This window comes from Toxotes jaculatrix, chromosome 18 (genome assembly GCF_017976425.1).
Source record: "Toxotes jaculatrix isolate fToxJac2 chromosome 18, fToxJac2.pri, whole genome shotgun sequence".
NCBI lineage: Eukaryota > Metazoa > Chordata > Actinopteri > Toxotidae > Toxotes > Toxotes jaculatrix.
In genome coordinates, this window is record NC_054411.1 from 7,475,762 (window position 1) to 7,490,344 (window position 14,583).

The 14,583-nt window shown below is 41.7% G+C and overlaps 1 protein-coding gene and 1 long non-coding RNA gene across 5 annotated transcripts in view; one reads left to right on the forward strand and one right to left on the reverse strand.

The window, feature by feature from the left end:
- The window catches only part of LOC121197928, an 88,315-nt gene that overhangs the window by 73,481 nt on the left and 251 nt on the right, over positions 1–14,583 (forward strand). The window contains exon 4 of the long non-coding RNA XR_005896300.1: positions 13,759–13,866. This is a non-coding gene — a long non-coding RNA (uncharacterized LOC121197928). The remainder of the gene's footprint in view (positions 1–13,758; positions 13,867–14,583) is intronic.
- The window catches only part of col5a3a (collagen, type V, alpha 3a), a 46,847-nt gene continuing 33,061 nt past the window's right edge, over positions 798–14,583 (reverse strand). For all 4 annotated transcript variants that reach the window (XM_041061690.1, XM_041061693.1, XM_041061692.1 and 1 more), the window contains 28 exons: positions 14,286–14,375; positions 14,033–14,086; positions 13,730–13,837; positions 13,331–13,438; positions 13,174–13,227; positions 12,924–12,977; positions 12,704–12,811; positions 12,566–12,619; positions 9,880–9,933; positions 8,302–8,355; positions 8,108–8,161; positions 7,895–8,002; positions 7,732–7,785; positions 7,589–7,642; positions 7,350–7,403; positions 7,168–7,221; positions 6,949–7,056; positions 6,778–6,831; positions 6,558–6,611; positions 6,362–6,469; positions 6,218–6,271; positions 5,715–5,750; positions 5,205–5,258; positions 4,805–5,105; positions 4,448–4,560; positions 4,242–4,310; positions 3,169–3,402; positions 798–3,059 (listed from right to left, as the gene is read on the reverse strand). In XM_041061690.1, coding sequence (XP_040917624.1) covers positions 2,913–3,059; positions 3,169–3,402; positions 4,242–4,310; positions 4,448–4,560; positions 4,805–5,105; positions 5,205–5,258; positions 5,715–5,750; positions 6,218–6,271; positions 6,362–6,469; positions 6,558–6,611; positions 6,778–6,831; positions 6,949–7,056; positions 7,168–7,221; positions 7,350–7,403; positions 7,589–7,642; positions 7,732–7,785; positions 7,895–8,002; positions 8,108–8,161; positions 8,302–8,355; positions 9,880–9,933; positions 12,566–12,619; positions 12,704–12,811; positions 12,924–12,977; positions 13,174–13,227; positions 13,331–13,438; positions 13,730–13,837; positions 14,033–14,086; positions 14,286–14,375 — 2,448 coding nt within the window. In that variant the 3' untranslated portion in view covers positions 798–2,912. The remainder of the gene's footprint in view (positions 3,060–3,168; positions 3,403–4,241; positions 4,311–4,447; positions 4,561–4,804; positions 5,106–5,204; positions 5,259–5,714; positions 5,751–6,217; positions 6,272–6,361; positions 6,470–6,557; positions 6,612–6,777; positions 6,832–6,948; positions 7,057–7,167; positions 7,222–7,349; positions 7,404–7,588; positions 7,643–7,731; positions 7,786–7,894; positions 8,003–8,107; positions 8,162–8,301; positions 8,356–9,879; positions 9,934–12,565; positions 12,620–12,703; positions 12,812–12,923; positions 12,978–13,173; positions 13,228–13,330; positions 13,439–13,729; positions 13,838–14,032; positions 14,087–14,285; positions 14,376–14,583) is intronic.

The following is a 14,583-nucleotide window of genomic DNA, read 5'->3' on the forward strand; positions in this document are numbered from 1 at the left end:
CTATGTAACTGAAAGTACATAAGTTGCAGCAAAATGTAGTTAAAGTATTAAAGTACTGGTTTGATCCCTCTGACTAATACATTATTATGACATCATTAGATTATTAACACCGAGGCATCAGTGTGTGAGCAGCATGTTACTATTGTAGCTGCTGGAGATGGAGCTAGTTTGAACTATTTTATATTCAGTTTTCTATACGGGGACACAAGATAAATCTCAGGGGTTGTGAGATGATTAATGGGAGAGAAGAGAGAAGATAAAACAAAGCTCTGATACACAAACCTGTTTTCAGTTTTTGGACTTTTTCTCTAATCTTGGATTTTTGGGGAGATACTGGATCATTTGAACTTCTATTGAAATGAAACCATGTGCGACATTTAGAGGTAAAAAATAGCTATTTGGTGGACCTGTTAACTCATTTGAAATGTGGCCATGACTACACACTGTTTTTTGCAAGATGTCAGAAGCCAAAAAGCTTGGAAACACTGGCTTGGTCTTTAATAATGTGTTGTATTTTAAAAGCTTGTTATATTATCCACCTTGTAAAATCTTCATCTTAGAAGTACCTACTATCTAAAGCTGTCAGATAAATATAGTGAGGGAGAGAGTAAAATATTTCTCACTGAAATTTAGTGGAGTGGAAGCATAAAGTAGCATAAAATGGAAATACTCAAGTGAAGTACAAGTACCTCAAAAAGTACAGTAGAAGTACAGTACTGGAGTAAATGTACTGAGCTACTTTCCACCACTGCCTGTAGGGTTTGGAGAGGAAAAAGAAAACCAAATGATTCTTTATCCTTTATTCGCACATCACTTTTTAACAAATACATTTGTTTTTCATTCAGGCAACAGGTTATTGCTCATAAAGTCCTCAGATAACTGTACAGTATATAAAATTAGTACAACAAACACTATACACAGGAGGGGCAGTGCAGGATGGGACAGGAGGAAAGCAGTTAATTAGTGGAATGTTTAAATGCTATGAAACAAATAGAACAGCGGGAGTGAACCGCAAAATTACACATGCTGGATACACAGTCTACTGTTTGAGTCGGAGGAGTTACGCAGAGAAATTTCATTTGCCAGTGGGAAAAGCAACCGTAAAATACAATTTACATACATATATCATTTCTGTAATATTTTGCAGCTTTGTTAATTTGAAGAGGATTTCATTTGAAACCGACTATAGCAACAATGTCATCTAAAAACAAATCTTGTAGCTGCTCCACAGACAGTGAATGATGGAATAATGGTTACAATACTTTAAAAGGGGTGTAAGGACAATTTCTGATTTATAGCTCTACAATTTAAAAAAAAAAAAAATTATTTGAAAAAAATCAGAAAAAAATCTGCAATGGATCAACTTATCAAAATGTTAAGTAATGACAGAATTACTGTCTCAGTCTTGACGTGTTAATTTCTCGTTTAGGGTAACAGATGTCTGTGTGTCAATACTAGATTTACTATCCAAAATCACTGGGACAGCACAGTGTAAATTCGGTTGCAAATAAGGTTGCATTTTCCCTTTAAAGCGATCAATCACATTGCTCTGAACTGTCCCTAACCTCCTTTCACTGGCCATGTGAAATTGGCACAATCAACCAGAAGATGTGCAAAACACACAGTAGATTAGTCTCCAGCTTCTGAGGGTGTTTCGTGCTGCTGAAAGAGCAATAACCCTTTCCCTCTCTAGTCCCATAATCCTGCCCACAGAGACACACATACACAGTGACACAAAAATAACAGAATCATCTTTAGCACCAGTGAAGAGCAAATCATGTCAAGTGAACAGCAACATATTCTGTTCAAATTTCAACATATGAACAAAACAGAAAAACAAAAACCTCTGAGTATGGCAGAAAAGTGAAAACAGGTTATGTCAGCAATTATAAAATGCTTTCCAGAGATGCGTGAAATGTCTCCTGGTATAACGGACTGTAGTTAAGACTAGAGAACAGAGAACATTTTAATCAGCATGCTATTAATTCTCGCCCTGAAATTTCCCCAACGTAGTTGCTGAGGTATGTCATAGCAAGTACATACCACAGTAGAAAGGATGTTAGTCTGACATACACAGGACTGTAGCCTGTGGAAACATTGAGGGCTCAAAAAGCTTATTATCAAGCCCATGGAGGGAAGCAGTCCAATAAAGGAAACAACCTTATCCATTCAAGTAAGTGTCGGGTTCAGTAACTAGCTACACCTATTGAATACTAATCAAGGTAATTCACTGAGAAAACTGCAGTTGAAGGGTAAAAGGGACAATTTATCATTCCTGCACACAGGAAATTAATTATGGTGCTTGTGTGGAATTAATATGCTAGGCTAGTTCACAACTGCTATGCAGTTGTCATATAATAAAATCTGAGCATGCAAATGAGTATGATGACGTCTCTGATTTCTTCAGTCTCAGTCTTTTGAAAACAATAGGTAGCAACTAGTTCATTCATGATCTGAAAAGTCCCACTTAACTGACCCATACCACAGAATGACAGACTCTTCCTTTCCATGATCGGACAGATCTGTCTTGTTTATAAGTGGTCATTGTCAAGTGGTCAAGTCCTCATAATTCTTGAGGATCAGTAAGAGAACACTCAAACCGTGAAAAAAATAAAAAATAAACAAAAACACTTAAAATTAAATATAGCTAACTGGAATATTTCCCTTTGGTAAATGTGCTTTGTGCCCACTGATGCATGTCCTCTTTCTTGCCATTCTTCTTATTGTTGTAAAGCCATAGAACCTATTTCATTGGCTGTTGGAGAATCTTAAATAATATACCACAAACCCACCACATACAGGAACATAATGTAATAAATATTGCTTGGGGCAGCGGTAAAACTCCAGTTTCTTTCACTGAAAACTTGCTGTGCAGGTCTTTTTTTTTTTGTTTGTTTGTTGCTGGCAAGATATTAACCATTGAAGCATACTTGTCCAACTTGGAATCCAAACTTTTGGTTGCTGTTGCCAAAGTCAGCTGGAGCCACATCCATAATAGGGAGCAGCTCTGCTGAGGGGGAGTCAATCTCTAGAACAGTCCTTTCCTGACCTTTGCGGAACTGAAAGAGAAACATTAAAGCCAGCTATTAGTATTTGCTCAGCTTAATTCAACTAGCTAGCGCTCTCCCTCCCTGCTATTCCCTGTCCCTGGCATGTCCCGGCACTGACCTGGCATCCGTCATGCACTGCATTGATGAAGGGGCTTTTGGCTTGCGTCAGCTCCTCATCATTGCTGCCCCGGAAGCGGAGGGCATGCTGGTAGGAGCGGGAGGTGCTGTCAAACCAGCCTGCCGAATTCTGGCAGGTGTAGGTGAAGCTCTGCTTGGCCGTGGCACTCAGTAGTTTCAGGAAGGTCAGCTGAACTACATGTACAGGGTTCCCATCCCTGTCATTGTAGGAGAACTGGATGACACAAGTACAAAGACATTAGAGTGCTACATGGGCAGAGAATGTTAATGCCACAACTTTGTGCCAGCATCTCCTTAAAGCAACACAAAATCTCACTGAATGAGAAGAAATACATAAAAACAGGTTTTCTCTCAAAGACATGAAGCCACAGAAAAAACAGGTCTGAACCTATAATCTGTATCAGAAACTAGGTTCTAATTGTGTTTCCATCGCAAAAATTACAAATTTCCCTGCTTGTTTTTAAGCAAGATTGAAAAAAAATTATAGCAAATTCTCTGCAGAATCAGAACAGACAGGGAAAGCAAAGTAGAAAGTAAGGAAATTAAGGGAAGGAAAAAAATCTAAGCCAATTCAAGCACTCTGTGTGAGAAATTCAGTGAACCGCAATTGTGCTGGCAGCTCAGTGATTATCTGAGAGGGTTATGAGACCTCTGATCAGGTGCACATGAAAAGCCAGTGCTCTAAGCGTGCTGCCCTAAGTACCAGCCAATGAGACAGAGCTGCCAGTGACTGTGAGTCATTCTGATTGCAGAAACCAACTGCTGGCAATACGAAATAAGCTCTCTCATTGCACATATACTACTAAGTTAATACCAAATTATACAGTGAGCAAATTTACAAATAAACACAAACATTCACATGCAGTCATGTGCACAGGGGTGGATACACACGCATGCCTGCACATTTGTTTCAATCGTATGCCTGAATATCACTTGAACACTCACAATTAGGATGAGTAATTTAGCTGAAAAAGACATCCTCACATTTGGAGCCAGCTGAAATTAATAGTAGGAGGGGAGGTTAAATTTTTTTTTTTTTTTTTTTTTTAATACCTGCTTGCCTCTCCTGTATTGGCTGTACCAGCTTCCTGGCTTCTCTTTGTTCCACGCTGCTAATTTCACCTAGACACACAGAGGGAGAGAGAGAGAGCATGGTGAGTATAATTTTAGGCTCAAAGGACATAAGGGATATTTGTGCTGTGATATAATATGATGAGGTAGGCTTTGTAACGGCTGACAGCAAGACATTGGAGACTTACCATCTCAATCCTCTTGTCAGGGTAGAGACAAGTCTCTCCATCAGCTGTGAAGTTACAGTAGACCTTGATGGAGTCTCGATGACAGCCCTGGTTAGGATCTATCCAGTAGTCTCCTACAAGGTGCCCAAAAAGGACATCAATCAATCAAGCACCAGATGTTAATATAACGAGAAAAACATGATGATAACATGCAGCTGTCAAAATGACAAACAGCATTTCTACTTAAAAAGGGCTGAATGTTAAAGTATGTGTTTATATCTGCCATGTGTCCAGTTTTTCCAAGACTACTTTGGATAAAACTTTAATGGTGGCAAAAAGCTGATGGCAAAATAAGGATCAATCAGTGTCATTGCTAACCATCTTTGTAATCAGGTTGAACCATCATGAGCTCTTTGCAGGTCCGGGCAGGGCTCTCAAAGGTTCCCAAGGGCCTCCTCATCAACTCCACTTCGGTTTTCATAGAGGCAAGGGTAGCAAAGACTTCTTCCATTCCCTCAGTGTCCTCCAGAGGCTGATCTCCCTGGAGGAGCTCCTCCATGTCCAGATTCACATCCTCCTCCCTGGATGGGGCTGCACCTCCTGCCCGATCGGAGTGCCTTCGTCTCTTTCGCTTGCCCTCCCTGATAGGCAAGGGCTGAACCATTGTTGCAGGGGGTCCCTGGAGGTAGCACAGAGAGGTGAGCAAGAGGTGAAAGGAAAAGAAAGGGAATATAACTGGCACTGAGAAGGACATGATGTAGATCATTGGAGCACTCACAGGGGGTCCTGGGGGGCCAGCAGGGCCTGGATCTCCTCTGGGACCAACGACACCCTGGAGAATAGAAGAGGACAAAAGTTTGTGTCAATCATGTCTCACCTGGAGCCTCTCTCACACCACTTGGCAAAACCCCGGCTTTATCCAGGCAGATATGTCTGCTGCTTTATAGGATTATCCAGCTTTGTGCATCAGCACTCTGTGGTCAAAGCCTTGGCTCTCAAGACACACTATAGTGGCTTTTATAACATCACACACACCAGAACCAAATCCTATTAAAAGGGCCCAATGGAAAAATCACACACAAGGCAAGAGTGGCTGTACAGCCGGCTTTTAGTTCCAAAGACATGCGGTAAACACAGTAGAGCATTATGATTATGAAGCATGGTACATTTAAACCAACAAACACCCCTTTTCTCTCTTCCTCTGCAAATGTTCCCAGCAGCCGCTAACCAAGCTGAAGCCTGAGTACAGGAATGGAGACGTATAAATAAGACAGATTACTGGACTCACCACGTCTCCCTTTGATCCTTTCTCACCAGCTGCACCCTAAGAGTGGAGAGGAGAAGCAAGCAAAATTGGAAAATTGTGTTACTATTCAAGTAAGCACTGTCAAATAATAATCAGCTATCCACTGGCAAGTCAAGCACCTGCTTAGTGATGGGACAGGTTATGGTCAAAATTTGAGCTGTCACCACTGAGTAATGTTTAATTAATAGAAGGACTGCACACTCTCTGGATGGAATAGGTACTTGGCTCTTTGTAGATGGAAACATCAGCTGAGATCAAAATCTTATATGTCTTTTAAATGAGTATTCATTAAATCCGTTTGCACAACTGTACTTGGTGACGCATTTGCTTTAACTGAGAGACAAAATCTAAAAAAGCCTTATTGCTTTTATAATAGGACAATAATGGCATACAAACAGTGACTTAACATGTATGGAATCTGGAAACAATCAATCATAGAAATGGATCATAGAAAAGCATATTGTTGCAACAGCTATGTCACTTACTGCGAGTCCAGGTGGTCCTGGTGGGCCAGTGGGACCAGGTGACCCAGCCACACCCTAAATACGAGGACAAACATATCTTGTTACTGAACTGAAATTTCCTTGTACATAAATGTATGAGATGCATTCTGTTGCTATTATATGTACCGCGTCTCCTTTAGACCCTTGTGTACCCTGGTTCCCTGGCAGGCCTCTGTCTCCCTTCTCACCGGGCTCTCCTGGGGGGCCAATTAGACCGATTAACCCACCATGACCCTGCAGACAGAGATATGGCTCATCAGCACTGTTTCATAGGGTTTAGACTGGTACAGAGTGTTCTCTATGTTAAGGGCTAAACACTCACTTTATCTCCCTTCGTTCCAGGGTCTCCTTTTAATCCTGGAAGTCCTGGTGGCCCCTGTTAACAATGTCAGATGCATTAGTTGGTCATATGAGTGCTGTAGGCTCTCTATATGAAATATGGTTTGATTGTACTGGGTTTGAATCGTGATTTATAACCATTAATGTCCCAAACCCCCCGTCATTTGGTAGGCTCCATTATCAGGCGACTATAAAGATCTTACTAGTGGTCCTGGTGGTCCAGTTTGTCCGGATGGGCCATTTAACCCTTGTTCACCCTGGGAAATAAACACAGGAATTGCAGATGTCAGTATGATTGTATGCCATACTGACATCTCTAAACACAAAAAGGCCTCAGGTTGTTCAAATTTTGATGGCTGTCAGTGTGTACTAACCGCAGGACCAGGGATGCCTCGAAGCCCTTCTGGGCCAGACCTCCCTGGCTGTCCTTGGGGTCCCACTGGGCCTGTCTTGCCCACTGGACCCGGAGTTCCTGTTGTGCCCTACAGAGAAAAGGGAGAGCAAGAGACAGAAAGGCATTAAGAAAAATTAGATCAGGAGGGCTTTGTTGAAAGGCAACATTTAGACAACTGAGTGCCAGTCCTCATCCATACCTTGGCTCCCTTCATGCCTTGCTTCCCTTCTTTTCCTGCAGCACCTACATGACCCTGGGGTAGAGAAAGACAATGTTGCTAAGATGATGAACAGAGCTGCTAACTACAAGCAAACTATAAACAAACATACATATGGCTACATAAACATACATGCACATACATATACAATACACTAAGCTCACCCTCCGTCCAGGAGGTCCTGGAGGACCTGGCTCTCCAGAGGCTCCTGGGGGTCCCTGCAGATAACAGAGAAATGACTTAAAACACCTTTCAATACAGTCACAAAAACACAGAGAAGAAAGCTCAGCCACAGTAATGAGTTTCACAATGTCAGAAGATAAAGACCTATGATTAAGAGATACCAGTGTTGTCAATATATGCAGTAAGTGAATTAAAAAAGAATAAAAAAAACACTACTTACTGCTTTGCCGGGTTCCCCATCGTCTCCCTTGGGCCCTGGTCCACCATCTACTCCCTGAATGAAGAGAGGTCATTTAGGAGAAGCTATCAAAAAAATAAATTAATGACAGTTAATAATAAAATAATCATAACAATAATGCTCACATTGACACCAGCTTCTCCAGGCGGTCCTGAATCTCCAGGGAATCCAATAGGGCCCTATGGGCAAAAACAATGGGCAATGGCCATTACATGCATGACAGTAACAGAGTGACTGACCTAAGAATCTGAGCAAGAAAAAGTCACTGAATCAGAGAAGCAGACTCACAAGGTTGCCTTTGGGTCCGTCCTCGCCTGGTGTCCCTCTGGGTCCTGGAGGCCCAGCTGCACCAGGAGGGCCAGAGTCACCCTTCTCCCCCACATCGCCTTTAGCACCCTAGGACACCAGCAAATGAGATGACAATCATTGAAAGGGCAAAGAGCAAAAGCAAAGAAAGGATGATGTTGAGCAAGAACGAGGGATGGAGGTAATGTGACTCACAGCAATGCCGGGCTCTCCAACTGACCCAGGGTCTCCAGCCTCACCATCCTCACCCTGGAAGAGAGGGGATATTCAGTAAAATAAACACACACCACACACACACACTGGCTCACAAGCCTACATACATAAACCAGCATTATTCTACTGTATGTGTACAGGCACACGTGGTGTAGTTGCTAACGGGAAATGCTGACCTTCTCTCCAACAAGTCCAGGCTGACCAACTCCACCAGGCATTCCAGGTGGACCCTGTGGCAGGAAGAGAGAGAACAGCTTGTTCCAAAATATTATAAAACAAGGGCAAGTTGAAATATTCATTTGACTCTTGAAAATCAAGTTCTTGTTGCAGTATTTCTTTCTATATTTATTTATTTTTGGTTTGTCAGCAGTTCTGCTAACAGGGTGCTAAAACTGGAACAGAATTATCACAACACAAGGAAAAATATTGAGTGTCAGATTTGCTATGTGGATTGTGTTTGAGTCACAGAGTAAGGTGGATGCTATTTCCCTTCTCTCAGTTAGTTGGTTTGTTTGTTTGTGCATGTGTGTTTGGTTGCATGTTAGCGTGCACACATGTTGGTTGGTGTATTGTGCTTTGTGTCTTGAGACGAACCGGGCAAAAGCATGTCTTCGGTAGAATGTACAAACACGAGAGCTGAGCACAGCCATGCTAGACTACTGGGCTCCCGCTGACAGCTGCTTTCCTCACGTGCCATCCAACCCCATTTTTGCTCTTTTCCACTATTCTTGTATCAGTCCATTTATGCATCCCATCATCTCTGCATCGCTGTATTTTCATGCTTCCTGTGATGAAGCACTACCGTGGCTCACACAGCTTTCTGCATCTCACTGCTGAATAATTGACCGGTATGAGAGGCTGTAGAGAGACGACCATTACTAGAGGTAAATATAACTGCCTCTCAGGGATGATAGTCTAATACATCTTAATGATTCATAGAGCTGTAAATATAACTCTCTCCCAGGGATTATATCCTAATACTGTTTAATAATTCAAGTCTCAAACTCAGTGGAGGGTCTGTGGCAGGAAGCCTTAGTATATGTAGAAATGAGATGGAAAATATAAGCATCTGTAGTGTGTAAGGATAAGCTCGCGTTTGAACTTCAGATAATACTAAGTCCTGAAAGGGAGACTTCCTGATTCCAAACATGATTCACCATCATGTTTTCTTTATGACTCACAAAGGCATGAAGCTACCACCACTTGAAAATATCAGAATTCCAGTATTCACGCAGGGTATGTGTAATTTCAAAACTGCATTTATGAAAGAGACATAAATAAAAACATTTTAATAGCCATGAATTAAATAAAAAAACAAAACTAAATTAAACAAAAATAAATTATAATAAAAATCAGGATTTCACCTTAATGATACATTTTCAAAAATAATTAATCTAGAACGAAGAATGAGTATTTTCAAACCTCAACGAATTATCTTAGAAATACAAGAGCATCAGGCTAAAATCTGGTAGACAGAAGTTATGAAAAATTATGTACATTTATTCATTATGAGACAACCAATTATAATATTTGGTAATACTGATTATGCTGATTAGCATTGCCAAATGAAATGGAACATGCTGGTGCATTTAATGTTTCATCTAACTTAACACTGATTTTTGCAGTCTGTAAGTTTCACTGAAATTCTCCTCCCTCAAAGAGACTGCCTCCTTCATATATTACTATAGTCACATCTAAATCCAAATATGCGATTAAAAAAGCAAATGTATTAAAAAAGTTGTGTGGCAGTCTACCTCTCCACCAATGGGCCCCTGGGGGCCTCGTGGGCCATGCTGTCCTGGAGGTCCCTGTGGAGAGACAAATAAAATGTTTTTATTAGGATCTCAGTGCTGACAATAAGTATATACTGTATCAATAAAACACACAGAAATATAAACCGAATGTGAGCTGGGGGTTGGCTGGTGCCTCCTAAATTAAATGAGAGCAAGAAGTCAGCCCATGGTGGATTGCTTATGCAATGGCCCCAGTATCCATGATCATTATTGTAGTGACATGATGAAGACATCCAGACAGGCCATTACCCTCAATATGACACAGGCTCTGATTCTTTCTCATTTTTTCCCACCTACCCCCTCTCTCTTATTCTCTCTTATTAATAAGAAACCTCTAGCCTGTGATGTGCAAGACCATATTCTCTCAACCACAGTGACGGCATGTGATTTGACTCTTCTGTGCAGCTCAAGAGACTGCCAAGCAATTAATCCTAACTGTGCTCGGCTTCAGTTTCAGTTGAGTAGATGTTGAGCTGTGCTCTGAATCACTCTGAAGTCTTGGAGGGAGCCTTGTGTTGTAAAGACATTGAGACAAAAAGACAGACAATCTGCCCAGAGAGAGACTGTGTGGGACTAGAGGAAACACATATCCTTCTGGCGGCGAGATACTTGAGCATTAAAGGGGAGAATTTTGTGATCCGAGACGCTCACACATGAATGAAACTTCCCCACTGAGTCCTCAGCATCTTTCCCCTCTCTCTCCCTCTCTCTCTCTGTCTGTCTGTCTGTCTCTCTCTCTCCCTCTTCTCTCGCTCTCTCGTTCTCTTTTGTTTTGGTTCCATTTTGATGCATTCCCTCCCTAATCTGGCTGTGGAGAAGAGGGGCTATAGAGAATCTTGTTGAGCGTGTGTTCATGGTTGACAGCGTGGTGAGATGACTGTCACAAAGGAGGATGCTCATTAGACAGCCAAGGCTGAGGCTAATCTGATTAGCAGCTGTCACACCGTCTTCCTGCTCACAATCACTGCCCCGCCTCTTCCTTCCACTTTATTGCTCCACTGCCTCCTTTCTGTCACTCTCTCTCTCTTTTTTAAAATCTTTTTCTTCCTTTTATATACAGGACCACCTTGTCATTCTCTGGCCTCGTCATTCTTGCACATGCATTCATGGTCTTTTGTCATTTACACTCAGCCTTGAGGATCTATTACACATTGAAAAGATGAGTTTAGATTGTCATAGACTGAAAGGTTTAACAGGCTTTCTTTCTTTTCAAAATCATTATTGTTGATATCATTTTTTTCAGATAACAGAAAGATAAAACCAATGCCAACAGACAGAAGAACAGAAGAGTATGTGTTTTTTACCCTAAGGCTGTAGGCTTTTTTCATAGCTAGCATAATAACACAGTATTTGTTAAATGCCATAGTAATATGATTGAAACCCCAGATTGTGAGTATATCAGCTTATACTGTATAACCTGGGAGTAGAATAGTCAACTTTCTTGCTGTAAATAAGTCTGTCTTGAATTTTTGTGTGCATTAGACTAGTCTAAGTCCAAAACCAAGGCAGGCTTTACGCTAAAGATCAGCCAAACACCTCTAACCGGGGTCTTGAATGGAGCAAACTGAGCTCCATTCAAGACCATTGTGTGGAGTTTGAGGACGGTAAACATTAATGATTATCGGCAGAGGAAAAGGTTGGTTCATGAGTTTGACACACAGCAGCAGAATCAGCACAGTTGGTGCTAACGAACTAAGTAGGTGGTACTAATTAAAGTTTAATGAGCTGTGGTGGGTTGTCTGGGTACCAGCTACAGTTCATAGGCTGCCGATATCTTGAACCTATACAATGACAATATCTGCAATCTGGGAAATCTGAGAAACACAGAGTCAGGTACAATCTTCATATTTGTTCACCTTTAATTACAGTCTTTGGTTTCTGTAATAATAATAAAAAAATCAGTCTCCTCATCTTAAGAAATCATAATTAACCATAGAATTCCTTTATTAAAATATGTTTCTCTGATATGAAGGCAGTATTAAATGTATTCTTTGATACAATGGGTTTGCTAATGCTCTGTTTGTGGGCTGCATTATCTCTCCAGCAATGTAATTACATCTGTACTAACAAACATGCTAATTCTTCTTCTGATGCACATCAGAATTATATTGGAACACAGGGTCTTTGATTTTAAGTGACCATTTAGATTTTTACATTATACTGTATCTTGCCAAATGTGCAGCATCTCCTTTTTCCTAATCAAAGGGGGTGGAATTTGTTTGCCACTTGGATATATATACAATGTAAGACTGTTAGCAAACCTAGAATAATGCCTGTGGAGTTTAAACATATCTGTAGATGTACAGTATTTGTATGATACCCCAAATCTTTCTACAACAATTCTAATCAATTCATGCATGTTTGATCTTCAGAAAGATCAATGAAACTGCTTTTGATACTGGTGGGAATGAGGAAAAGCAGACAAAGTGGAGAAACATATTCAAAGGTTTTTGGAAAGTGAAGAAAAGTCAAGTCAATATCCATGGTCAGACAAGAATGAGACAAGTCAAAGTCATAATAATCATGAAGCAAAGTGCAAGATGTGCAAGAAAAGTGGTGCTGAGAACAGACTTGAGACTGACACTAGACCATAGCAGTGGATTCATGATGAGTGTTGAATGTGCTGAGATTGCTGAACAGTACTCACCATTGAGCCAACATGCCCGCTCTCTCCTTTCTCCCCTGGTGGTCCTGGCATTCCCTACAAATGCAGATATGTTGAGCAAGCAGTCTCAGAGATGATCCAAGGAAACACAGTCAGTCTTGGATTGACAGTAATCTTTACCTGTAGTCCAGAAGGACCAGATGCGCCCTTAAAGCCTCTTGGTCCTTCATCTCCTTTCGCCCCGTTCATGCCCTGCTGCCCACGAGGCCCTGGCTCACCATCTGCACCCTGAAACATACGCGGACAGGTCAGCAGCACTGGTAACTCTGCACAAACCAAACCAACTTATCATTTGATGATATGTTTTCATAATGATGCGTTCAGAGTTATCACAACATACTGGCAGTCCTGGCTGGCCCACAGGTCCTTGAATTCCAATGGGTCCTGGGGGTCCCTAGAAAAGCAGAGGGACAGTTCAATACACATTCACTGTAAGCAAAGACATAATTAAAACTGCTCATTCCACAACAGAATGCACTGCCCAGAGAAAATTATTACAATGAGTTACCCCAAACCAATTATAAGCCAGTCTGTCCTCTACCTCCTGGTAGAGTAATGATGTGATGTTAGGACATTAAATTCATACTCACAGCTTCTCCTTTGTCTCCTTTGCTGCCCTTCTGGCCTGGTCCTCCTGTCTCTCCCTATGGAGACAAATGCACACATAGAAAAAAAAAATGAGTCTAAAAATCAGAGAAAGCACTTTACAGCAGTGCCGCAGTCCATGCTAGCTGTCCAGTGAACTACCTTGTCTCCGTCCTCTCCTGGAGGCCCAGGAGGTCCTGCAGCCCCTGGCAGCCCTACAGGTCCCGGTTCCCCATCATGCCCAGCTGGCCCCACAGGCCCCTTTTCTCCCTAGGCAACAGATGGGAAAACAGCACACATTTAAAAATGCTAAAATACTTATTATCCTCATCTAGCAGCATGACACATTTATTAATGGTTTGTACCAAGAAGCAGACTCGATCACATTCATATTTTCTCCCTCTGTCCTGCTCTCTGTCTCTTTTACCTCTCTGATGCTTTCTGTCTAATAACGACACATTCCAAAGCGAGAGCACATGTTATTGCCACATGTGATGGTCCAGTATGTGTTAGTGGACACTGCTAATTTTATTTCTTAGGCAATAATGTTCCAAATCTTACTGGCTCGCCTTTCTCTCCCATTGGCCCAGCAGGACCCACACCACCAGGCCGTCCTGGCTGCCCAATAGCGCCAGCCGGCCCAGATGGGCCCCTTTCTCCGGTAGCACCCTGGAAATAAGAGAAGACAGAGAGGTTAGGTGAGTATGTCACGTAATTCACTCTTTGATTTAATGTGGTGGTCACGATCACTGATCACCATGGAAACAGCCTCCTGCTTCTTATGTCCTAGCATTCTATATTATATGGCTGCTCAACAGAGACCAAGGGATGGGATAGGACATAACTTAATAAAATAAGACTTACAGTAGGTCCTGCAATGCCAGGTAGGCCCTCTCCTCCCTTCAGACCTGCTGGACCCTGGAGAAAACAGATATAAACAGCCATAACAATCAAGTGACAACCACATTTATTACAAGATTTATGATCAGTGAATTACTGTTATGATTTTAAGTTGCAGTTTGATTTAAGATCTAATTAGGATCTGCACATTTCAGGAGAATCTGACGTTGACAGTAAATCAAGGTGAGGGTATGAGATGTATGGAATCTTGTGTTACCATTGCACCAGGGGTCCCTCTGCTCCCTCTGAAGCCTTGGAGCCCAGCAGGGCCACTTTTCCCTGAGGCTCCTAGTGGACCTGGGTCTCCCTGGAAACCAAACATTCACACACATGATTAGATATAAGGCAAGTAGGCAGCAGACAGCAGGCCCTTACGTCATAAATCACAGCAACCTGCAAGTCACACCAAGAAGCAACATTTATCTTTTATGAACCATGATACACTCAACACTGCGAGGTTTCCTCTGTTATTTATTAGCAAATTAGAGGATAGGATGAGACCCAGGAGATAAGAT